Source organism: Phoenix dactylifera, unplaced genomic scaffold (genome assembly GCF_009389715.1).
Source record: "Phoenix dactylifera cultivar Barhee BC4 unplaced genomic scaffold, palm_55x_up_171113_PBpolish2nd_filt_p 000007F, whole genome shotgun sequence".
In the NCBI taxonomy this organism is placed as follows: Eukaryota; Viridiplantae; Streptophyta; class Magnoliopsida; order Arecales; family Arecaceae; genus Phoenix; species Phoenix dactylifera.
In genome coordinates, this window is record NW_024067666.1 from 357,527 (window position 1) to 382,817 (window position 25,291).

The 25,291-nt window shown below is 38.1% G+C and overlaps 2 protein-coding genes across 8 annotated transcripts; one reads left to right on the forward strand and one right to left on the reverse strand.

The window, feature by feature from the left end:
- The first annotated feature begins 201 nt into the window (after positions 1-201).
- On the forward strand, positions 202-12,664 carry LOC103705409 (protein FAR-RED IMPAIRED RESPONSE 1-like). 7 transcript variants are annotated; one of them, XM_039115689.1, is made up of 10 exons: positions 202-375; positions 545-1,692; positions 1,917-2,015; positions 7,952-10,001; positions 10,113-10,234; positions 10,326-10,400; positions 10,473-10,538; positions 10,841-11,003; positions 11,096-12,059; positions 12,176-12,664. In XM_039115689.1, the coding sequence occupies exons 2-8, from the start codon at positions 574-576 to the stop codon at positions 10,964-10,966; spliced, it is 3,657 nt and encodes a 1,218-aa protein (XP_038971617.1). In that variant the 5' UTR covers positions 202-375; positions 545-573; the 3' UTR covers positions 10,967-11,003; positions 11,096-12,059; positions 12,176-12,664. The 7 variants fall into 7 exon arrangements, with proteins under 7 accessions (XP_038971617.1, XP_038971618.1, XP_038971616.1 ...); XM_039115690.1 differs by having other exon boundaries at positions 10,841-10,967; XM_039115688.1 differs by having other exon boundaries at positions 10,841-12,088; positions 12,371-12,664.
- LOC103705410 (LOB domain-containing protein 4) lies at positions 11,268-15,298 on the reverse strand. Its single transcript, XM_008789110.3, has 2 exons — positions 14,982-15,298; positions 11,268-13,173 (listed from the first exon to the last, which is right to left on the reverse strand). The coding sequence occupies exons 1-2, from the start codon at positions 15,156-15,158 to the stop codon at positions 12,784-12,786; spliced, it is 567 nt and encodes a 188-aa protein (XP_008787332.1). The 5' UTR covers positions 15,159-15,298; the 3' UTR covers positions 11,268-12,783.
- Positions 15,299-25,291: the final 9,993 nt, after the last annotated feature.

Below are 25,291 nucleotides of genomic sequence, written 5' to 3' on the forward strand. Positions count from 1 at the left end.
TTATATTTGAAGGGCGGCTTTATTTGAAGCGTATTATTTTAGAGGTTTCTTCTACGGCAACTTTTTTTTTTCCTTAGTTTTACTGGTATGGACTATGGTTATATAATATATTTATGTTGCAAAAAACCGGTGTACCAAAAAAATAAATAAATAGTTATTGCGAGGGGCCCGCTCGAACCACGTAGGCAAGTGGCACCAGCAGCGGAACGGCCCTGCTCTCTTGTTCCGGGCGGCTCGCCGCGCCCCGCTGATTTGTGCCTCGCCGCGCGCAGAGCTCTCCTCGTCCGTCCATCCCCTGCGGGAAGCGTCGCAAGCGTGGTCGCGTATTTTAAAGAGAAAAAAAATACACACAAAATATAGAAAAGAAAAAGCCCGGTAAGATACATTCCCTCCAAACTTTGTAGGGTTTGCTCCCTTCTCTCTCATCTCCTGCGATGTCTTCTACCTCTAGGGTTTCGAATTTCAAATCTCTTGCCCACAATTCGGAAATCTAGAGTTCGGAGGGCTTCGATTTGTGTAACGGATCGAATCTTTCTGGTTCCAGGGGTTGGATTTCGATTTCAGTTCGTGGAAATGGTGCTGATTTCGGAGATTAGGGGCGATGCACCGGACGAGGCGGAGGAGGAGGGGCGAAAGGAGGAGGAGACAGCGGAAGAGGAGTTGAAGGTGGACGAGGAGAAGGGCACGCCGGAGAAGCCGGAGGAGCCGGAGGAGCCGGAGGAGCCGGCGGAGAGCGTGGCTGCCGCCGGAGAGGTGAAGGAATCCCCGGCCAAGGGGACGGAGGGGTCGGCGGCGGGGCAGACGCTCTACAATGAGTGCGCCCTCCGGGTGGCCTGCATCATGCGGAATTACCTCTATATGCGGCAGGCAGGCGTCGCCGTTTCCGGGAGGGGGCCGCCGGCGGGGGAGGCGCCGGCGGAGCACCGATGTAAGGCGATGATGGAGGTGGTCGGGAAGGTGCATGGGAAGTGGACAGTGTCGAAGCTCGTCGTGGAGCACAACCATGAGCTCTTGCCACGCCAGGATGCCGGTAAAGACGGTGCAGGATTGGTGCCGGTCATGGGCATGGAGTTTGAATCCGTGGAGGCTGCAAAGGCTTTCTATTATGAGTATGGTGAGAAGTCCGGCTTTAAGGCTCGGACGGGCTCCAACAGGCGGTCGGCGGGCAGTGGGGCTCTAATCATGCAGAGGTTCTTGTGTTGGAGAGGGAATTATCTTATGTACAGAAAGTTCACAGGTACTAATGCAGGGAAACAGAAGCGGGGACCATATAAGAAGAGAGCTCGCAGGTTGGCAACAGCCGCAGCAAAGAAAGATGGGGATGTGGGGGAGATCATCCAAGTTGAGAGTTCAACAGAGAAGGTAGGGGTGGCAGGCGGCGACCGTGGGGTCGAGGTCCATAGTGGTCCTCCAGTAAAAGAACAAGCAGTCGCGGAGAAGGATGTGGGGCAGAAACCTCCTATTCCATCTATTGGTATGCCAGCACAGGCAGTGGCAGCTGCTGCTGGGAAGGATGGTGAGAAGCAGAAAGATGATGGGAAGGCAATCCCAGTAGCCAATACTGCTGAGTCTCGGCTGCTAAGGGAACTTGGTGTAAGAGTGTCTCGATACACACAAGAGGAAAGGAGGGATATTATTATCAGATACATGATGAAGCGGACAAATAGGCAGGGTGTACAGAGGCCTGTTAAGGTAAAGATGCAAATTTTTGGCTTCAATGTTGTCAGATACATGCACTTCATTTGAAAAAAGAAAAACACATGTTGTTTGGATCTATGAAAGATGAGTAGATTTCAGATGGTTGTAGTTCTGACATCAGAATGTTAATGACAGAAATGCATTTTGTGTTAAACTACTGGTATCTTTGGCTGCATCTCTGCACTTTATAGTTCAGTGGCTCAATTTCAGTTGCACAGCAATACGCTTCTTCTTTGCAGGTTTCTTCACGACGAGCTTTGGCTGAAAGGCGCCAGCGAGGCATTGGAGGAAGGTTTCTTAGAAGAGATGAGTCACAGGTAATTCTTCCCCCCTAAGGCCTTGAGCAAAGCTTATGCAATATTCATAGTTCAAATAGTAGCTTGCCATGTCTTTGCACTCTTGACTTTTAATACGAACATCTAAGGCCATGTTTGGAAATGGAGTAAGGGAGGATAAAAAGGAGTCAACCCAGCTATTCTGCCATAGTACATAAATTTAATCTGATTAACCCAGATTCCACCTAGTAAATTACTCAACTGGGAGGGGTGGAGTAATTTATTCCTGATCTTGCTCTCCCAAAAGTAATCATCCTAACCATTTTTCTTTTTCTTCTCTTCTCTCATGAAAGAGATTCGAGAAATATTTTAATATTAATTATAGTTAAATTATTCAAAATAACTTTTTTGATATAAAATAATATTTTTTGTTGTTGTAGCACAGGAAACATAACAATGATATGTTTGGCAATCAATCGTTAGTTAATAAATATATTATGTTAATATTTACTATAGTTAAAAAAGTTCGAAATCAATGTTTTAAATCTCATGGGATAGATGTGTCTTGGTTTCTCTACAGAACGGGATGCCTTTTATCTTCCTTCTTTTCTTCTTTCATTTCTTTCTTTTTGTTCTCCCTTCGTTTCTTTCTTTCCCTTTTTTTCTTTCTTTTCCTTTCTTCCTTCTTTCCTTCCTTCTTCTTTTTCTTCTTCCATCATTCTTTTCTTTCCTATTTTCTTCTTCTTTCATTCTTTCCCCTTTTTTTTCCTTTGCTTCTTCTTTCCTTTCTCTCTTTCCTCTTTCTTCTTCTCTCGCCTCGTGGATGGGTTTTGAAGAACCTCCCTCCCAAATCCTGTCTTCTCATAGGAATGGGATGGGATGGATAGGTCACCCCTAACTTGTTTGATAACAAACTTCTATTAACATATATTTCTTTTATATATAATTACTCAAAGAACGTATTCAAACAAATTTTTCTTTAAGAGAGACATTCTCCCCTCTCCTTCTCTATTTCTCTAGTCCCCTTCTTTCACAATGGATATATCGCATTTAGCCAGTTCTGAACACGGTACTGCTTGGTTACTTGTATATTTATGGAAATATACTGGTTTATTTCTTGTAAAGTTGTTTGAAGGGTAAGTCAAAATACATGCTTCATTTCACTTCTAATTTGGATTTTTATGTTAGCAGTTTTCTAGTTTTCCATTAAAGGAGCTTTTGAGGTTTTTGTCTTGTTGTGGGATCTCACTCCAACAAATTATATATATATATATATATATTATCTTAAAGGAAAGGTCTCCTATCCTAAACACACTTAAGGATTTACCACATATTATGTTAAGCTTTTAGTTAAAAAGGATCCAACAGTGAACTAAGCTAAACAATGCCACATACTGTTCCCATGTGCAAAGCTGGAAATCATCCTTCCATAAGTTATAACTTAGAATTATATTTGCACATGCAAGTTTTTTTATTTGCATAGAATTTTAATATATTCCTATCATGATCAATAAAACCTGAAATTTGAAATTTCAGTGAACAGAAATTGGTTTATGTTTACATATTCAATACTCTTAAGAGAGCTGCATCATATTAGGAAATGAGAACTCATGCAAATGACATTTTATTCAAACTCTCCATTTCTTATAACTTTAAGAATCCTTAGTTAAATACTAGTTAGCAAAAATCATTTCTTGTAGGGAAACACAGTGATCTGCACCACGTAAATATAATAAAATCATTTCCAGTTTCTTCATTTAGAATGCACAAATGGTGCTAGATATTGTTACAGTATTTGCCCTTTTGACAATGACCTCGGCTGATATGTCATGTTGATTGTTACATAGTACTGGCACTCATGTTTTATTTTATGAAATGGTTGATTTTGAAAATATTTACAACAAGCTATACCTATCAGGTCCAAAGTATCGTACATGTATAAGAATTAGACTCTAGTCACAAGAAATGAAAGCCTACACACTAAGTGCATGATACTTGGTGAGCTGAAGTGAGCAGGGACAACAATAGTTAAAGAGAACTGCATGAATCATAGTTAGGGTGGAGAGAGGGATACTGACCAAAAATGATTGGTTGTAAACTACTTGGGGTGAAAGAAGACATTGCGATGAGTTGAAGAGGTTCAAATAAACATGATTGAGAACAATCCTAACTGATATGACCTTGTGATGTTTTGGAGAAGAAAGGGGGCTGCTAAAGATGGAGATGAGCTTAATTGGTTTAGTAGTCACATTTAAGGGATTTTATGATACAGTCCAAATCCTTTAGAAACTTTTTGTTATTCTGGAAATTTTGTATTATTATCCTTTTTAGGTATACTTTAGTTATTGCATAGGAGTCAATTACTACTATGACCAGGAGTTATTAGGGTTCTCTAGAGTCTATAAAATGGAGCAGCTATATGCCATTTGGTATTGGAGCTTTTGATTCTGGCATGGCAAAAACTTGTTAGCAAAAGTTTCAACAGAAGAGGGAAACCAAGATGGAGCAATTGAAGGAGACTTTCATATTGCAGATGGAAACAACGAAGCAGCGGAAGAGGACCTAGAAGCATGCTCAATTATTTGAAAAACCTGATCCCTTGTTGGATCTAACATTTGACCAGTCCTAAAACTTGACCTTGGCAGGGGTAGATTTCTTAGAGGATATATTCACTAAATGATCTCCCAAGTGTTGCCTTATCGGCCTGATAAGGTACCGATGCAGTATCGAGATTTGGTTCCTTATTTGAGCCGAACCGGTCTGCTTTAGTCCAAATTTGCGGAATCATCTCGTACCACCCATTTCAATCAGTATCGTGACTGGGAGTGAGAAAAGTGTTGGTAGAGGGAGGGTTAATTTAGGCAGAAAATGTCTAAACCGCCTAGATCAAGGTGGATTGAGTAGTTTGGGGGTGGATTTTGGTCGGTTTTCGCCTAAACTGACCTTGACTTGCTATCGGACCAAGTGATACACCTGGGCATTTCTTGGGAAGCGGGTTACAGTGTGATTCTCTCTTATTTTGTACTATTTGAAAGTGGAAACAAGTGGCAGGAAGAGAAATGAGTTGCTACAATGGCTTTCACACTAAATCATCTAATCTACAATAATGTTTGTACTAATGATAGGCATATGCCACCAAAATTTGATCCATAATAGGAATGATTTTGTCACGCTTAGATTTTACTCGAGCCAAGACATGAAGTTATCCTAAATTTTGAATGGAAAAATACACTTATACCCCTTCAATTTGCCCTTTGACACAATTACCTCCTCTATTGTCATGATAGTAACAGTCATTTGAATGATTTTGGATTGAAATGATGTTATGGAAATATTCTTTCTTTATTTGCTTTCATTCCAATTTCTAACTTTAATGCGTCTTTTCTTTTAAATGTATTTTGGATTGCAAGTTATGTGATATTTATGCATGTTAATGACTTTAACAGCCACTGAGGTGGTAACTCAGTGGAACTGGGCCATTACTTCCACATGTGCGGTTCGAGTTCGAAACGTGCGGGCGTCGATTAAATGAGGGGACCGGATGCCCCCCGCTCGGACACGTGGGGTGGGAGGGCTTATTGGTCTGCTGGTAGCCTCGGTGGTGCCGGGTGTGACGTACTCACACGGAGGTTCGGGTCGGGGCCCAGAAGGGTAACTGAGTCGGGCCACGGGTGGGGAAGGTATGAGTAAAAATGGCCGGCGTGCCCAACACACAGTCAGTTCTACCCGCATCGAACATTCTCCTGGCGGGGCGGGGGCCCAGTGGGGGCTGCTATGCAGGGATGGGCTTGTCCCTTCCTCCCCCTTTCCCCTTTAGGTCTAGCAAAAAAAAAAAAAAGAAAAGAAAAGAAGAAGAAGACTTTAACACACCCAAGAAACCTCGACTTTATCATAGTTTTTCTGAAAATATAGCATTTGGTAAGAAAACATGATAAAAGAATTCAAAACTAGAGTTTGGTGGCCAAAAAAGCCATACCAAGGTTGTTCGGGGCGTATTTATGTATACCCATCAATACCCTTTGTCAGTACAATCCTTGCTGCTAGCATACTGTACCCATCCTTTCTTGATATTGCATTGATCTGTAGTATTTTAATCCTTGAAGGTTAGAAGTATTGGAATAGGCTTGCATATAGATTTCGGGGCTGCTACTGCAATATCTATTTCTACCTCGCTTGCTAATGTCCTAGAATTCCTCCAGCAATTGTTCTAGATTCTCTCTTATTCTGTTAGATACTTAATGCAGGAAGAAGTGGTACTTTAAAACGTAATTGTTTCTTCTGACAACACTATCCAACCTGCCAAGCAATGTTCAGACCTGCCTCACTCAACCGTAATAAGCCTGGGCAGCCACACAGACACTTGCTTAGTGACTGAGACACTTGGATCCTAAGTCGGGCACCTAGGATGCTGTCCAGCCTAGGGTGCATGCCTAAGAGTTTCCTTTTTTTGTTAGAGCAATTTTGATGGATATTTAACCGAAGACAAACATGCTATCAGGGTAATTAAAATGAATACCATTAACAACACTCATATTTTAATTAACTGATGTTGACAACAAAAGTGATAGTGATGATGTCGAAATACTTTTCTTCAAATATTACATGTATGGTGATTTGCAAAATAATAATCATATGATACAGACATTTAGGAATATCTCTTCTTTATTTGGCTTGTTATACAAATACTTATGTTAAAACTTTAGAAACATGCAAAAGCCATCACTAATATACGTGAAGATCATCAGTAAACATGACATGTTTGAAATCGTGAAATATTTAATCCATGCAGCATGCAAGAAGTTGACTCTTTTACACGTTTTCTCTTCAAAATAATCTTATTTTTTATCCTAAAAAGAAGATAACATTTTATTGAGTTTTTGCATATTAGTCCCTAAAAACATTTGTATTTGCATATTAATCCTTTCCTTTTCATATTTATATAAAAATCCTCGTATAGTTCTCTATTTATATAAATCGTTCCTTCCACTAGATTTCATTGACCGAACCCTGGTTAAGGTTAACTAGGGTTGTAAAAGGACAAAAATGCCCATAGCTTAACAACAAATGGGGCTTTAGATTGAATCTGTTCTTGCTGGCTTTGCTCTCTCATTACTTGGCACTTGGCTTCTAGGAGACCGATGGTAGATGGGCATGGGTTAAAGGATTGATTAAGTGTGAGAGCTCAGGGGAACTAAATCTAGAAGACATGAAATTAACACCATTAGAAGAATATAACCAGAAACCATTATCTTTTAGCTAGCTTAACGTGAGTGGTATATAAGCAATAAGTTACAAGATTTTAGGGATTAAACTACAAATAGAGAAAAGAGAAGGATTAATATGCAAATAAAGAAGATTATGGGGACTAATTCACAAAAAACTTATTTTTATTTATTGTATTTTGACCTACATTTTCATTCAAAAATAACATAACCTTGATATATCTCTATCTAGAACCATATATTATTATGAAGAATTATTTTATGGTTGAGTAATACTAGCACTATGTTTATATGGATCTCTTCTGAGAAAATGCAATATCCCAACAGGATTCTTGTCATGAAAGCATTAGTAAAGTTGTTTCATATCATTACATAATATTGCACATGAATGTCCTGGTACTGTTTGCTTCATAATTTCATATTAATATGAGATCTTCTGGATGATCCCGGAAAAGAAGTATGCTATGATATATATTTGGTTACTTTAAACCATGGCTACTGTTACAGTTCGGTTATTACTTAAAATGGTGTTCAAGGCTTCAACTGGACGGAAAAAGTGAAATCATAGCATGGCTTGTGAAGTCTCTACATTTTAGAATATACAAGTAACTATAAAAGTGATTTGTTGTGCAAGCCACTATTAACCGGAACCTCTTTGCCTCTTCTTCCTTTTGTTACCTACACATTTTTCCTTGCATCTTATGCTGTTAATTTCATAGCACACTGTTTTTTTCTGAAATCGTTATTTTTTTCTAGACTTCTAGTAGACAGGATGAAAAGACAGAAGCAGATCCAGCTGTCCCTGCTGAAGATGCTACAAATATAGGAGGGGAGCCAAATGTTGGCATGGTGTTTGCAAATGAAGATAAGGCTTACGAGTTCTATGTTAAATATGCTGGAACTGTTGGTTTCAGTATTAGAAAAGGTTGGTGGGATAAATCTTCAAGAAATGTAACTAGATCAAGAGTTTATGTGTGCTCAAGAGAAGGATTCCGCCCAAAGACTGTGACAAATGATGAAAAAAAAACACGTCCAGAAACCAGAACTGGTTGTCCTGCACGCATGGCAATCAAAATTACACCTAGTGGTAAATACTGCATCAGTGAATTTGTAGCTGACCACAATCATCAGCTTGCAGCTCCATTGGATATTCAAATGTTAAGGTCACAGAGACTTTTAGCTAAGGTTCAACCTGGAGGCCGTCAAAGTACCAGTCTAATTCCTGCTGATTACAGAAACTATCTCAGGTCAAAGCGAATGAAGGACATGAAGAATGGTGATGCAGGGGCCCTGCTCGAATACTTGCAAAAGATGAAAAGTAAAAACCCATCTTTTTTTTATGCCATACAAGTTGATGAAGAAGATCAATTGACAAACATATTCTGGGCGGATGCACAATCTATGATGGACTATCACTACTTTGGTGATGTAGTATGTTTTGACACAGCTTACAGAACCAATGATTACGACAGGCCTTTTGCATTATTTTTTGGTGTTAATCATCATAAACAAATCACTATCTTTGGTGCTGCATTACTATACGATGAAACTGTAGAATCCTTCAAATGGTTGTTTGAGACTTTCAAGACTGCAATGTGCAGAAAACAACCGAGAACAGTTTTGACAGACCGGTCTGCTGCAGTGTATGATGCAATAGCTGCTATATGGACAGGCACAATGCATCGCCTATGCTTGTGGCAGATCCACCAAGATGCCATGAAGAACTTAAGTCATGTTTTTGAAGGCTCAGAAACTTTTGCATTAGATTTTAGTAGATGTTTGTATGATTGTGAAGATAAGGAGGAGTTCCTATCAGCATGGGAAACAATGTTAGAGAAGTATGATCTAAAGGACAATGAATGGTTGCGTAAGTTATATGAGGAAAGGGAGAAGTGGGCTTTGGTGCACGCACGTGAAATTTTTTGTGCAGACATTGCAAATACAATAAGAAATGAAAACTTGAACAGTGTACTAAAGGAATACTTGAAACTAGAGACAGATCTTTTATCCTTTTTCAAGCAGTATGATAGATTACTGGAAGAGCGACGATATGCAGAACAACAAGCTGATTATCATGCAAATCAAGGGACTTCTAGAATACCTCCTTTGCGCTTACTGTGGCAAGCTGCAAATGTTTATACTCCTGCAGTTTTTGAAATGTTTAGATTAGAATTTGAATTGATAATGAATTGTATGGTTTATAGTTGTGGTGAGGTCGGGACAATATCTCAGTATGTGGTTACTGTCAAGGGTAAAACTAAAGAGCATTTTGTTAGATTTGACTCTGCAGATGGTTCGGCCATTTGCAGCTGCAAAAAGTTTGAATTTGCTGGGGTTCAATGCTTCCATGTGCTGAAAATACTTGATTTAAGAAATACTAAAGAACTCCCACTTCAATATGTCTTGAAGAGGTGGACAAAGGATGCAAAAGTTGGGTCGGCAAGAGAGAATCATAGCTTTGCACTTGATGGTGACCCGAAGTCATCACTACCTAAGCGTTACAGCTCGTTATGCGGCATATTGTACAAACTTGCAGCAAGAGCTGCAGAAAATGCAGAGGCATATTCATTCATGGAAAGCCAATCAGATCAGCTGTTGGAACAGGTTGAGCATATTTTGCAAGCAAGACTTCTTGAGAAGTCTTCCCCAAGCACTGTTTCGAAGGGTCAACCACACAATCTGGTTCACAATGAAAGTAATAATGGCGAATCTCCCAGGGCAGGTGGGAAAAAGAAGAAGAATGGAGATGCTCGTCGTAAGAATCAGAACGGGTTTGAGTCAAATAAACGGCAAAAAGGAAGACAAGGTTTGCATAAAGATAGATGCTGCTTCCGTACTCTTCTTTCTTTTAATGCTATTCTAGGACCAAAAAAATTGTAGGTCTTTGTTTATAACGTTATTGTTGCCTGGATTCTAGGACTATCTGGTGATGCAGAAATTACAACTAGGAGTGATGAACCACCTGCACCATCAGATGAGATGCCGGCTCAACCCAGGAATCCTCCAAATCAGTTCTTTGCACCTAGTCAGTTCATGCAGGTAGCTTTTTGATTATGGGTATTTTGAATATTTCCTTGTCATTTGTTTGTGAAATTTTGATTTAGAATCCTCTTTTCTTAATATTGCACAGGGATCTTATGTTTCCGGTCATCAATTTGGATTAAGTTCTGTTCAAGGTTTTCATAACATGACACAATTTAGTCAGGTAAGTTTAATGGAAGCATGTGTTTCGAAGTGTTTTATATTGCCTGTCTAAAGTTGATAGTTTTCATGACAGGTGCAAGAGTCTCCGGCCACTGTGCTGCAGCAACAACCATTCCATGGCAACACTGAGTTAGGCCAGGTAATGATTTTGTCAAATTAATTCATCAAAAATTGGATTTTTAGTTTTCTGTTCTCAAGTAAGTCCCATAGAGGCCAGACGCTAGTATCAGGCCATGTGTATGGTGTGTCAAGATAATGATTCCGCAAAGGGATGCCTGACATTTGCATTGATGGTATACAAAGTGTTGGTTTGAATTGTGACATGATAACTGCCAACTTTGGTTTGAAACTAGTAATGAGTTATTTCTACTCTATGGCTTGTTCATTAGGTTTTTGATGAACAATATGTTAACTGGCATTTTTCTTTTCTTTTTTTTAAAGAATGATGTGCAGGCCTGCCCAGCTTCGGACATGCACTCCCTGCAATTTGTTGGGAGCAATCCGCAACTGGGCCACCAGAGCAGTGATCAGGGCCATTATTCAATACCAGTATGGGACTTTCTATGAAGTAAGCTCTACTGCTGCGAGAAGCATAGCCCAAGAGGTTTCTTTTGTCTCCTTAATTGATATAAGTGCACCAGATGGTGGACCATAGCAAGACTGTAGTCAGTGATGAATGATCAATTGGTTGTTCAGGTTCAAATGGAGGAGAGTGTGATTTTTTAGGGAGATGACGATGATGATTATTGATGATCTGCAATGTGATTCTCCTAAATCTACAGGCATGATTTATCTCCCAACTTCACATGTGGTTAAGATGCCAAGCAATATCGCAGGGAAGTTTCTGTCATTTCAGGACTCATTTGGCTTACTATAACGAACATCTGACGTGACCACAACTGAAAGTTTTGTACAGTTTTGCAACTTCAGATGTGAAGCACAAAACAATCAGAACCATCAACAGTCAAGAGTGCTAAAATAGTAAAAGAAAGGCCTATAGGTTGACGGATGCTCGTAGCTGTTGTAAGATTTCGATCTGCTGCGTTTTCGGTTATTATAAATATTTCCTATTGTCTCACCAAATCATTGGTGCTATTTTTGTTTATTATTTTTCTCCTCCATTCTCTTCCAGTCGTCATTATATCTATAATAGAGCCTGATGCTGATCTCTCACTACTTGATCATCTAGTTTCAAGTAGTCTATCCATGTTGAATCTTAATAAATTGGGGTTGTGCTATGCAGTAGAGAATGTACGTTCTGAAATGCAGCTGTGCAGATAATATTTTAGTTTTTCGAATTATGCAAGAGATTGGGAGATCTTTGGTATCATATATTAGCGGGTGTTGAATGTTTGATTCATGAAATGTCAAAATTGTTGCTGATGGAAGGTAGTCACTGCATGTGAATCCCATAAAAATTTGATGCTGCTGGATTGAGGAATCTGTCAGAGTAGTTTCAACCCAAAAATGGAGGGGATCTGATTTTTGGGTGCAGATTTTATTTCTGGAAAGGCAAGAAGGTGTGAATCAAGATTCCAACTGTGAAGTTGTTTGGGACTCCACGTTTATATATTGTGGAAGCTTGTGTAGGTGTTGGCTAAATTGAGCTCGACCGGCTCATTGGATACTTATGAATTTGCGCATGTTAAGGGAATAGCAAGTAAGTATTGCCTTAAAACAAATAATCAGGTACTTTGGACAATTTTTTTTCTGCTCTTTTTTTTCTTCCTCAATGATGAGTTTGGTTGTTGGCGAACTTTGCTTATTTATTGACAGATTGGGGAAGGAAGATAGGAGGCAATCCTTATTCGTTAAATAAGTTCTTAATTTTCTCTTCTTTGGTTGCACCTTTAAGAGACAGGGAAAAAAAGGAAAGACAAACTATTAAGAAATTACATTGTTCTTTCAATCTACTGACTCTTTAAGTTTTCCTGGCATCCAACTGATACAGTTTGTCATCCTGGTATGCAGGTGGCACTCGAACACATGCGCCATGGAAAAGGCTGCCAAATGCAGCAGCCCATCTCATCACCTGGGGTGTTCAATTCCTTTGGGGCTACTAGATTCTACTCTACAGCTCAAGAGTCAACAAATTCTGCTTCATGGCTCATGTGATGGGTATCATTGACAAACTCATGCTTATAGATAAAAAGGACCACTTTGGACCCAACAAAAGCCTTGCATAATTAAACTTTCCAAGTAAAATATTATGGTACCTATTGAACAATACCGAGGATAATATAATATATATATGGCTTCATGTAAGACAGTATATGGCCTCCATGGACAAAATACTTGCATATTTTTGCTGATAATTTGACTTAGATACTCTCCCAGAAGCAGAAGCAAAGGGGAAAAAAAAACAATGAAATGAGATGGTCAGACTAGCAAGACCATATCGGTGGTTCGCCCAAGCTGGTCTGGTCGACCATGACCATGTCAAGGGCGAAAAGAGGCTTGGGTCCATGTTGGTCAGGCTTCATCAGTTGCTGCTTGGGCAACGACATGGACGAGGAGGCGGTGCCGGCACCGGTGCTCGTCATCCCCACCACCATGGGACTCCGGGAGCTGAGGTGGGCGAGGTAGGCGGCGTGGCGCGTTCGGAGGTGGACCATCTCAGCCTGTGCAATGGCCAATTGGGTCTGGAGGGCCTCGATCTGGCGCTGGAGGGAGGAGATGGCTCCAACACATCCGTAAACTGGATCTCGGACACGAGCATTTGCTTCATAAACCAAGCTGCTCACGGCGTCGCTCCGGTGGTGCGCCGGCAGCTCCTGCACTTGTACAATTTGCAATTGTTTCAGGGCATTTTTGCGAAGCATCCAAGTTGTGCAGCGAGATTGTTTTGGGAAGTCCCGCATGCATCATAAGCGTCGCAATGAGGGTATATTGAGCAATGGGTGGATGGCTCTTGGTGCTGACAGAAATTGTGGTTCGCGGGTGCGACCTGAACAAGTTGGGTCGAGCCAAGCACCAACATTGTCTCATACAAAGTTACAAACTACCACTTTATTCAACCTACAAGCTTTTTCAACTTCTTTTTTTTCAAAAAAATAAGATACCAGGACAGGTAAATTTGATCAGGTTGCATCTTAATGAAATTTTCAATACAAGACCACATTATTGTTACGTTAGCGAGCATACACAATTAAAATTTCTGCAAACTACAAACATTTATGCTAATGGTATTGTTTTCTAAAGTGTGTTTGTCACCGGGGTCAATAAAAGGTGGAAACAGCAATCGCCGCTTTGTTAATTTATAATGTTTAATTTGGTTTTATATCTATAGTTGTATGCGGATGAGTGTTGAATAAATTAATAATTTTTTTCTAGAGGATATAATCTTTTAAAACTAAGTTTTGTATATTTAATTGACCATAAAAAAGTGGCACATTGCAGAGAGTGATTTATGTTAGATTGAACATTTATTTTTTAAAAAAATATATAAAATATCTATTATATTTTTAATAAAAGAAAGATCTTATTCTATTTTTTTTAAAAGTTTAAGAGCATTTTTGAAAAAAAATTATCCCAATTTTCAACCGATAGGCCCGAGATCTTTTATGTCCTATATAATTTTCTTTTATAAAATATAAAAATCTTATTCTACTTTTTTATTTTTTTAAATAAAACTAAATAAAATATTTTTTATTTTTTGGTGACTATATATGTATATTTCTTTTTCTCCTTGCGAACCAAATAAATCTCTAGCAACTATATATAGGCAACTATAGGATCATGCATGGGATTGCCGCAACATCCCACCTCAATTTTCTTCAACAATCCCCCAACCTATATAATATAAATATAAAAATACATGCATACATAGAATATACACATACACATACATGCATACACCTCCTTTCATTAGCTCACATAACCAATAATGAGCACTTGGCAGCACCCCCAGTGCTGCAGCGTAGAAAAGAACGGGCAGGGTGGAGTTCTGGTAACGCAAAAATAATGGTAAGGAAGATCTTTCGTGCTTCCACAAAGACCGACAAAAGCTTTTGACGTTTCCTGCCCCTCTTCACAGATCTGTGAGTGTATTTTCTTAAAAGAACAACAGCGACCGAGATATTATTCTATAATGTTCTAAATATGTGACATACGACAAACCATGCAAGTTGCCTAAATGTCCTCCAAACCCGAAAACACCCTTCGAAAACAATAAAAACCACAAAAACGCCTCTTCTACTCTAACAGTCTACCTCTCGAGTTCAAGGCTTTTACACTTGAGACTGACTTAAAAATGCAAAACCAGGCCATCTCTGCTCTCTCTCTCTCTCTATATATATATATAAATAGAAAATGACTTTGAATTAAATGAAACGGTCATCCCTGCTCTTAAAACATAACTGCACTTAGCAATCATAATTGAACACAAATATACTTCGTTCCCCTCCAAAAAAAACCCATGAAGACAATTGACAATGTCCCTAATTCTTTAGCTCGTATTTCTTATCACTAACGTCGAGAATTGCCGTTAAACATCTCCAACTAAAACCTCTTAGTAAACACTTCAAAAAATTTAAGAGCAGAAAAGCCATCAAAGTCATGGAGGGGGGAGAGAGAGAGAGACCTGCAGGAGCTTGCTGACATTGCTAGCTCCAAAGACCTTGTGCACGTTGGCAAACTTCTGCGGCTCGTCGGCCGGGAAGTACGGCGCGAAGATGCAGTCCTGCGCACACCGTCGCCGTAGCAGCTTGCACGCGGCGCAGGGCGACACCGTCCCCTGTTTCCTCCCCAACTCCCTCATTCTCTCAATCACAAAAACTCCCAACTTCCTAACTCTCTCTCACGCTCTCTCTCTGCTTTCCTTTCCACTTCCAATTGGGCACTCTTTGGCCGCCCCTCTAGAAGGCCAACTGCACCTTAACACCCACACTCGGCAGTTTGGCCTTGGAACTTTTTAGAAGACAAATAAAGGAGGAGAGGGAAAAAGTGAGAGCCAAGGACAAAAGGAAGAGGGGGAGGATAAAGCGAGGGGTGGGTGGGGGAGCTAGTGTAGATTTGGCAAGACAAGAACATTACTGTTGACAAGATGTTGTAGCGTCCCAGTTGTACTTATTTTGTCTACATATATATTTGTGTGTGTATTATATACTGTACATGCAGACATGGTATGGTGAAGACACTGGACTCCGTAGGAGAAATCTTCCCTCTTGTTCCCTTGCATGTCATCCTCTATCTCCTTCTAGTACCTACTACTTCTCGATCTCTGGTGTTTAAAATTTTGCAATGGTACCTAAAAGAGTACAAACTCGGGGTGGCGGGTGGCCATAGACTGCACTGACCAACCTCTACAAGAAGGTCTCTTCTAGGGCCCGTCTCCCTGGTGCTTGAGCTAGCTAGAACCTGGTTACATTGAGTTTTGATCAATCTGGTCTGATGAACTTAGAGCTAGTAGGTCACAGATATCCCATTTTCAGTCATTTGATGTGGATTAGGCTGAGTAAGAGCGCATAGGTTTAGATCTTTTACATTTCAGAACCAATCTCTGTTGATAAGATGAACCGGCCAAACCCCCACCGACTCGTCTGGTTCGGCCGGCTTTCGGCGGCAGCAAGATCCAACTCTAACTTTAACCTATTTTTGAAGTTGAGACTAAATCAAGCATTAGTCACAAAGACAGACATGGTCCCCAATCAAATTGGACGTAAGTTTCATAAAGTAGTTGTGTGTGACCTACTTGGATCTGAATTGGTCCAAGAAATATTAGTTGGAGGTACCAAGTATAGCATCCTAGATTTAGATTTCGTCTCACCTAGCAGACTTGCAACCCTAGTCAAGTGGGACGGAGCTAGGCATGATCTGATCTTAGTTGCACTCTTAGCTAGTAAGCAACATGTACTTAATATTGAATCCAAACTCCAGGGCGTTATATGTAAGACCACGTTCGTTTATATTTACATCTCTCGCTACTATAACTGCTTTCGCTTAAAATAACTATATCCTATTTTATCTTATTATCTTAGTCCTACTTTTAAGGAGAGAAGCAAGGAAAGCACACCTTATAAAATTTAAGATATTAGAGTTTAGCATGTTTGATGCATGCAAGAGAACATGGGACTTCCATTAAATACATATATAAAAAATGGAGTCCAAGATGAGTTAGATTTTTGAGAGAAGGCCATCAGCTCATGGAGAACTTGGTATATATAGGCTTCCAGGTGGAGGATTTACCAGAAAGAAAATAGAAAGAGAGAGAGAGAGAGGTGATCTTGAATGGAATGTTGGCCTAATTAGAATAGAACTCAAGGGATGAAGATGTATGCACAGACTTTGTATTACTATAATGACCAGTGTTTTGGACATAATATTGCAAGCAAGCTCCACAATAAAAGGATAGAAAAGAAAAAAAAAAAAAAAGAGAAATTGAGTTAATGATCTTTGAAAATAACAATAATAAAAAGAAACTAGATCGTGCCCCAAAAAGATAGTTTGATCTGCACTTTTTAACAGGGATATATTTTGTAGCAAAATAAAAGTAAAGTTTGATTACTCCTCAGTATAGAGTTCAACATAAGCGTTCCTTTTTCAATAACTTGTATTTTGCATGTGCTGTGCGTGAGCCCTTGATAGAAAGAAGAAGATAAATATGTTGAGAAGAGATGAAAAAAGATGCCGGGTTGAAACTCTATGTGGGGCTGGAAATAAACAAATAAATAAACAGAGTTGAATCATGAAATGGAATTGAAATAGAAGAATCTCAATTATAATAATAAGATATAAAGGAAAACAAATAATTATCAAATTAAAATAATAAAATATTTTTTATTAAATAAAATGACTAGCATACACATTCATACTTATATTTTTCATACGCATGGTTCATGCTAACCTCTTGTTATATTTATCATTTGTAATTTATAACATAACATCAAATTTGGTGAAGTGAGCAATGGCAAAGAAAATTTCTTTGAAAAACTTAGAAACGGTGCTAAAGAAAAAGGTAGCATAGGTGAGTGGTTTTGGCCTTTTGGGGGCCACGTTGTTATGTCGGGAAATCTTTTAAAGAGGTAACATGAAAACCAGTCAACTGCATCCATCTACAAGGTGGAAGGCCCTCCTACTAGTAGTAGGAGGAGGAGGAGGAGGGGAAGGTTATCATTTGATAGAGTGCTGGCGGTTTGTTGGACAAAGCCTACCTTTAGATAATTCCACATTTATCTTAGGCCATTAGTTTCATAAAAAAAAAGAAAAAAAAAGATTTGGGTTTGGAACTTTGGATTAGAAATTTTGGAACCCAGAGAAATGAAGAGATGGATCACGAATTTAGATTGGATCGCTATTGGATTACACATGTAAGGGATATGGAATGAACAAGAAGAGAAATTATTAGATAGATCAGGTTTAGTGGACCAGTCTAACAATCACTTGCATGCTCATACATCAGCAAATAGTATTTACTAACACCGAATAAAAGCAAAGGAGTATTTTTTTTATACAATGAAGTATTTCTTTTTACAATTTATCCATAAAAATAAGAGTTCACTTATTGTGAGAGAAGGATGGGTTTAACCTCTTTCATATTTGAAAAGATAGACAAAAAAAGAAGAAGATTTGTTCACTCTACAAACCTAGAGCTCGGGTCAAAATTTTGTTCTATGATAGATGAGGAATGATTTTTTTTTCCTTCCATAATTTTTCATCATAGGTTTTCTTAAATTGGACCAGGATCTAATTGAATACGCTAAGGAATTTAGGAATACAAACTTTCTTGAAAAAAAATAAAGATGAAGAAGGGAAGAGAATGATAATATGAATAATAGTTGTGGTGATTGAAAGAAAAGTGAGTGACTCAGGATGTAATCTCATGTATTTTTATAAACTATCACTAGTTACTTATGAAGAGGTGCATCCCTTAATTAACAGTCCCTTGTGAAGAGGTACATCCCTTCATCATCATGTCCCTCTACCAATAGTCACTTATGAGAGATGCATCCTTCCACCGTTATATCTCTCTATCAATAGATTCAATACTCACTTATAAATAGGTGTGTATTATTTCAAATCACATGGCTACCAATCACATCCCTTCACTATCATGTATTTTCATTACAACTATTGTCATATCTCTTTCTGACATCTTTTTATTTTAATTTCTAATCCAACTATCCATGTAGAAAGTCCCACACATGGGTTTTCCATCTTATATATCCATTTTTACAATATTTGGATGCAATCATGTAGATTACATGCTAATTATAATACGATCTTGCATTATGCAGCTAAATGATGCATAATTGGTATGTGTCTTCAAACAACCTACTCAGGACAACAATAAGAACCGTAGCTTTGTTATATTACCGGTTGCAAATTAGGAGCTATTTTCAAGAGCTTGGTCTCAGTATTTATTATTGTCCCTCATAGTTAAGTTAATAACAAAAGTATTATAATACTTGACAATAAAATTCGAAAACATCCTTTTATTGAATTGAAATATAAGGACAGCAATTTTTTTTTTCTCAAAATGAAGAACATAAAGACATCAATAAATCATAAATACCATGCTGGGAAATGGTGCAAAAAACAATACGAAAAATAATAGCAGAACTTGATAAAATTCTTTATACAATTCAGGAAACAAGAAAGATCTAAATAAAATTATAAAAATCATTAATCTCTCCAGTATGGCAAACTAAAAATACATCCTACAATTTTACAACACATTAGATCTCTATTCTAATTTACATCCTTACTGCATGTCTCATTCGAAAATTGATCTAGTTTCATGAAAATGTTTTTTTTTTTTTTTGACATGCGTCAGCAGATTTCCATTAATTTCACCATGTTATTTGAATGTTCAAGCATCTTTTTAATGCAAATGGCATTGTGGAGTCATCAATTATATTACTAAGAGGTTGATAGAATGGATTGGAATTGGAAGAGACAAACTCAAGACTGAGTAGGCAAGAGATTGTATTATATGAAAATCTTATGACATTAATATGGAAGGCATTTGAAGAACAAGGTTGAAGTATGCCCCAGTACTACAAATTAACACATTCAAAGTAGTAGTGACACAATAAGTTCTCTACATGACAAATAACCAAATTAACTAATGCAACAGATGCATCATGTTAGGAAGATATTCATCTTCCAAGCCACTCCTATTCCATTCTTTTTCCTCCATAGAATTTAATCAATGTTTAAGTTAGGAATTTAGGAGACAAAAAATGGTGAAGACAATAAAACGTGGGGAGGTGAAAGGTTGGCATGATGCAACGGGCGATGTCAAGTCACAAAAACATACGGGGAGACAAAAGAGAGTCAAAGAATCTTGGATAGCCATTGGATTTTAAGCAGCAGCCACATGCCTTCCAATCGTTTGAGAAAAAAGGCAAGTGAGAGAGGGTGCTCCATGATAAACTCAAAAAGTTATTTCCCTTTCTCTCTCGCAGACTCTGCGTGCCCAAATTGATATACAAACTTGTCTATATTTTATTGCTGCCATGTAACACTCTCAAGCCAAGGTCTATATAGAAGGAAGAGAGGTGTAATCAATAAATCTAGGACCTGCATATATCAAATAAAACTAAGAAAATTATATAATTATATGAAAATATAGGGAGGAAGCAATTCTTTTCTAGAAAGAAAGGGAGAGAATGCAGATGTACTATAGTTATCCAGATTTTATTTTTTTGGTAAATCGGCTGCTCATATTACCCTAACATGAGCACAGCCAGCTACATTAAAATCAAGCAAGCAACACAAAGCAAAAGGAACGGAAGGCTGCATGATCCGAAATGGAATTTTATAACATAGCAACATGTGGTAGGAGAAATCAAAAATGTGCTAAGTTTGTAAAAGATCCTACCATTCTGATTAGTTGTACAGAAATAGCAAATCATAATTCTAGCTAACCTTCCTGGGGACTTGCTATTGTACCCCATCAAATAAGTGGAGGATTCATTAAATTGTGAAACGTTACCCTGCCATAATGTGATGTGTTTCCAATGCCAATAAAAAGTAACCCATCTAATGGTATTTAACATCCAGAAAACTGCCAAAAAAAATGCGTCCCAAGCAGAAATATCACAAGTACCGCCGCGTCCTGGGCCGTCGCAAGGAAAACTATAACCGAAATCCTTTTTTTGTAACTATGAATAAAAAATGGATTGGAGCAATTAGATCTCTACAGAACAAATCATAAAACGGAGCCTCAACTTCCTATATATACATTACTTTTTTTATTATTTTTCGAAAAAAGTTAAGTATAATCCTGTCCATCCATTTTATATGGGTATATGAATAATTTTTTTGAACTGGAAACAAATCTTCCTCTCTTCCTCTTTTCATCTCACAGCTTCGACATGGTCCATTTTGTTGGTGAAAACCAAGGGCCAACTGAGATTGTGGGAGGAACCAGTGATAGGAAAATGAGGTGTTAATGGGTGGAGCAGATAAACCATTAGGGGAGGAAGAAGGATTTTGGAAGAGGGTTATCAATTATAACCACTGGATATAGGGTATCAGTTAGGACCCTGGAAATTTTCCTAAATTACTAAATTATCTACACATATTTTAAACCATCTAGGGGGACTTCATTATAGTGTATCAATTGTGACTCTTAGACTTTGCCCAAATTGTGGCTAAGGTTGCAAATGGGTTGGGTTGACCTATGACCCGACCCGACTTGACCTGTTTAAAGCCAATCCAACTTGTTCTTGATGACACATGGAGCTAATAGGATCAAATGTTAGGTCTGTTCTATATTTTGGGTTGGGTCTGGAAAACCTTGACTCGACTCGATTTGAGTTGACCCGATCTGTATACTATATAGATCTATTTTAGGTCTTTCTATTGGTTACCTGACCTAATCCAAATTGACTCAAAGAAAGTTTTTCAAGACATTTCTTTCTTTTTTTCTATTAAGATAAAAAAGCTCTCTTGAGTTTATTTATTGAAACAGATTGTAGTTTTAGATAAACATTAATTCATGAAGCTTTCATCATATTAGCAATCGATTTTGGGACAATCAAAATTCAATTTAATTTAGAAGTAAAGAAAAATTTTCTTTATGAAATCTTATTAATAAACAAATATAGACCTAGGTCTGAACTGGATCTGACCCGAACACAAATAATTTGTGTTAGGCCCCGATCACACATGACCTCAACCCGATCTGAATGACCTATTTGGTCTAAATTATTTGCCTTGGATTCGATCTAACCCACTAGATCATCTACTAGATTGGGTCCAAATCCAATTTCAAGACATACATGAAAACTGGCCCAGGTTAAGGTCAAGCATGCCTTGGTTTAATCTGGCCTATTTGCAGCCTTAATTATGATACTTGCCACGCTTACCTGGGCTTCTCGCTGGCTGTCACCAGTTGCCATGAAGAAAATCTGGATCATCCATCGTATAATGAATGGTAAAAAATAAAAAAAAATTATATGTAACACGATTATTATTTTAATATTAAAGTTTACAATAATTATTTTTTGATCTTTTCTCGATCCGTAGTGTGGAGGACTGTAGTTGTGTAGATTAATCCTTAAGTTGCTAGTTCGAATATGGCAGGTTGGATATTTTCCTTTATTTTATCATCTTAATTAATTTGCATGCATTTGTGTCGGTAGGCCCTACCACTCAACAAATAATTTAGCCACCCTTTTTTTGCAATCACATTCATCATGTTTAAGCTTTGCCTTTGCAAAACTGCCTTATTATTTTTGAATGTATTTGTGTTGGTAGGCCACACCATTTAACAACTATTTAGACCCAAGAAACCTTTTTTTCCCTGAACACTCACTTTTGCAATCACTTTCATCATGTTTCAACTTGCCTTTGCAAAGCTGTCTTGGTCACTAAATCATGTTTAATATTAATTTCGGCACGAATAGACTTGATGTAAAGTTGTGAACCCTAAAATCTAAATAGAAAGATAATCTCAATGCTATTGTTTATCATCCCTTTTTTGCAATCTTTCACCATGTTTCAGCTTCGCCTTAATTTGCCAAACTATCTTAGACACCAAATCATGCTTAATGTTAATTTTGGCATAATTAGACAGCGCGAAGTTGGGAACCTTAAGAGAAAACTATATACAAAGCTGATCTCAGCGAGACTAAAGATGAAGTAGAAAAAAAACAAAAGACTTTAGTAAGAAGATACTGTGGGGACAGAACGTGTTGGATGTGATTGATGAGCAATGAAGTTGGTGGAGGAAAAGATACTGTAAAGAATCATATTGTTAGCATCTTAAGCTTTTTAGCATCTCAACTAATCATTTAGGCTCAAAAGTCACAATGAATCTAGAAATTTGTCACTCCTGTGCCGCGTGGTATCAACCTTGAATTGTTCATTTCCTGTGTATTGGTAGAAGAAATTTATGACTTAATGCCATTCGTGTTGAAATCTTTCAAAAATCCACCTTGAGTATGATATAGGAGGTGCTTGCGACAATATGTGCTATGACTTATTATGGGTATATTTTGGCATTACTTGCTTAGCTTTTTACAAACAAATGTATCTTTACATTCGGTATAATGATCGAGTATATGTGTAGGCTAAATAATTCTTGCTCGATGTCTTTCTCATAGGATATCAATTCGTTTTATTTGTACCTGTTTTTACTTCCCAACGAGGCAGAGCACTAGTGGCCAAGCCTTGCTACCACGCATGCATTCGCACACATCCATATATATATATGTATGTATGTATGTATGTATGTATGTATGTATGTGCATGCATGTCCATATATATATTTACACACACATATAGATATATTCTCATGAGTAAAAGTTTCTATAGTTCGTTGACCAAAATAATTAAGGATCCCAATTTGCATGAGCAATAGGTGGTCCTATGTCCATGACTCAAAACTTTTCAGATTTTCAGATGGCCCAGAAACAGATTTTCCTGTAAAGAGTCCTACATGAAACAGATTTTCAGACGACCCAGAAAAATTATCGTTAACTACCCAAAAGAAGAAACAAAAATATTCTAATAAAGAAGTTTCACAGTAATAACATTATGACTCTCAAAGTCATGTGTGGTGGCAATACTAAATTAAATATGCTGAGTAGAATATTCATATTTATATGTAGAGAGAGAGAAAGAGAGATAGAGAGAGACCGATGCATCAAGGAATCCTTTTCTAAAATAAAACAATGTCATTTTATTTTTTTTAAAAAAATAAATTAGTCACCCTATCCTTCAGAAATATCAATTAATCTTGTATCTTCACGAGGTTATAAAGCTCCAAGTCTTAAAGGTAGGTTCCTCCTGCAATTTATGATCAGTATCAGAAACTTATTTGGAGCTTGGGATGGCTTTTGTTTTGTTTTACTTTCTTTTTGTTAAAAGATAGATTTGGTTAAGCCTTTATCTGATGATATTCACTCTAAAAACTATGGTACAACGAGTAAAGAAACTTGCATGCCTCCGCAAGGTTTTGATTGGCGAACGGAGGCCATCAGTGTGCGCAAGAGGCCGTATCCTAGCGACCTCAGAGAGTGAGGACAAAAGAACTTTTGAGGGGAAAATTATCATCGGAAGTGGTTGGCTTTATACTTCGACCAAATCATTAAGCTCCACTAATGGAATAGTAAATGTGAGTTTGGCTTATTTATTTAGACCAACGACGTGGGGCAGTTTTTGATATCGCTAAACTACACAAAAGAGCTAGGATACTACTTCCACGAGCTACCAAAGATTATAAAATCCAAGTCTTTCTGGAATAAAGAGTTTGTAGACTTCTCTAAGCCATACAAGTCAGCCTGTGAGACCTATCCACAATGAACTAAGCCTCTCACTGGCTCCTAGCAACAAGATCATGCCTGTCTACTCCAATTGGCTGTTTTCCCCTCTCTCTCTCTCTCTCTCTCTCTCTCTCTCTCTCTCTCTCTCTCTCTCTCTTATTTACTACATGAGCATAGTTTCTCTGCTGTTCCTTAGCATCGCTAATTACCTAAAAAAGCGTCGCTAATGCTCCGTTTTTTTGTAGTGATAGTTGTTACATCATTAGATTATGAAAATAGATGGATATCGAAGAAAATAATTCTATGAACTATTTCTAATGCATTGCTATTGATAGCTGTCCATCTTTTGACGGCAGCCACCGAGCATTATACAGCATGATTCAAGATGTGCATCATAAAGGATCCTGAGTCTACCGGCCGTCCTCCTCTTTTTAACTCCGCAGGTTTTATCCTACAAGCTCTGATTTCACCGCCTATAAAAGTAAGAAAGGCTCTTGGATCTATCCTACAAATTTGACCACCTATAACGGTGTTCATATGGCTTGATCATTGAGTTCTCTTGAAGAATCTTCTTTATTAAAGTAGCCTATTTGGTTGGGTGCCTATCAAACACCAAGGCAGTACTCTTTATCATTTTTACGGTCTTAACGTGAAGAGATCTGTCTAAAATAACAAGATTCCCTTCGGAAAGCGTGGACACTTTCATGGATTCCTGCCATGCATGCATTTGTAGCTTCAACATACACATGACCAGCAGGAAAAACTATGCCTCCTCACATGGGAGAGGGTGGAGAGGACTCATGAATCCACAAAAGGACTCGTGTATTAAAGAGTGAAAAGACCTCATCTCCTTTAATGTGACAAGACCTGTTCAATCTATTTCTTTGATATAAAGGGTCGCATCCAAAGAGATATACGTAAGAAAAGATTATCTCTTAATCTCTATAAAAAAAAATCTCTTGACCCAGTCAAAATCTTATATGTCCCGTAAGAGTGGAGAAGTTGTTAAAGTGTGTTTATTTTTTAAGGAAACCAAGACCATATCCGTGTGGGGTTGCCGCATGGGCATCATATCCTACCTTTCTCTAACATCACTCATTTTTCTCAGAGAAAAATATTTGGAGGTTCCTGCTAGTGCACACGAAAGCGTGTTTATTTTTTCCGAGCTTTCTTTTAC

Bases quoted from the DNA above. Each gene is read 5' to 3' on its own strand.
- LOC103705409 (XM_039115688.1), top strand. From the start codon at position 574: ATGGTGCTGATTTCGGAGATTAGGGGCGATGCACCGGACGAGGCGGAG. The intron at 1,693-1,916 runs GTAAAGATGCAA...TCAGTTGCACAG, and splicing joins GTGTACAGAGGCCTGTTAAG to CAATACGCTTCTTCTTTGCA. The intron at 2,016-7,951 runs GTAATTCTTCCC...ATTTTTTTCTAG, and splicing joins TTAGAAGAGATGAGTCACAG to ACTTCTAGTAGACAGGATGA.
- LOC103705410 (XM_008789110.3), bottom strand. From the start codon at position 15,158: ATGAGGGAGTTGGGGAGGAAACAGGGGACGGTGTCGCCCTGCGCCGCG. The intron at 13,174-14,981 runs GTCTCTCTCTCT...GTACAAGTGCAG, and splicing joins ATGTCAGCAAGCTCCTGCAG to GAGCTGCCGGCGCACCACCG.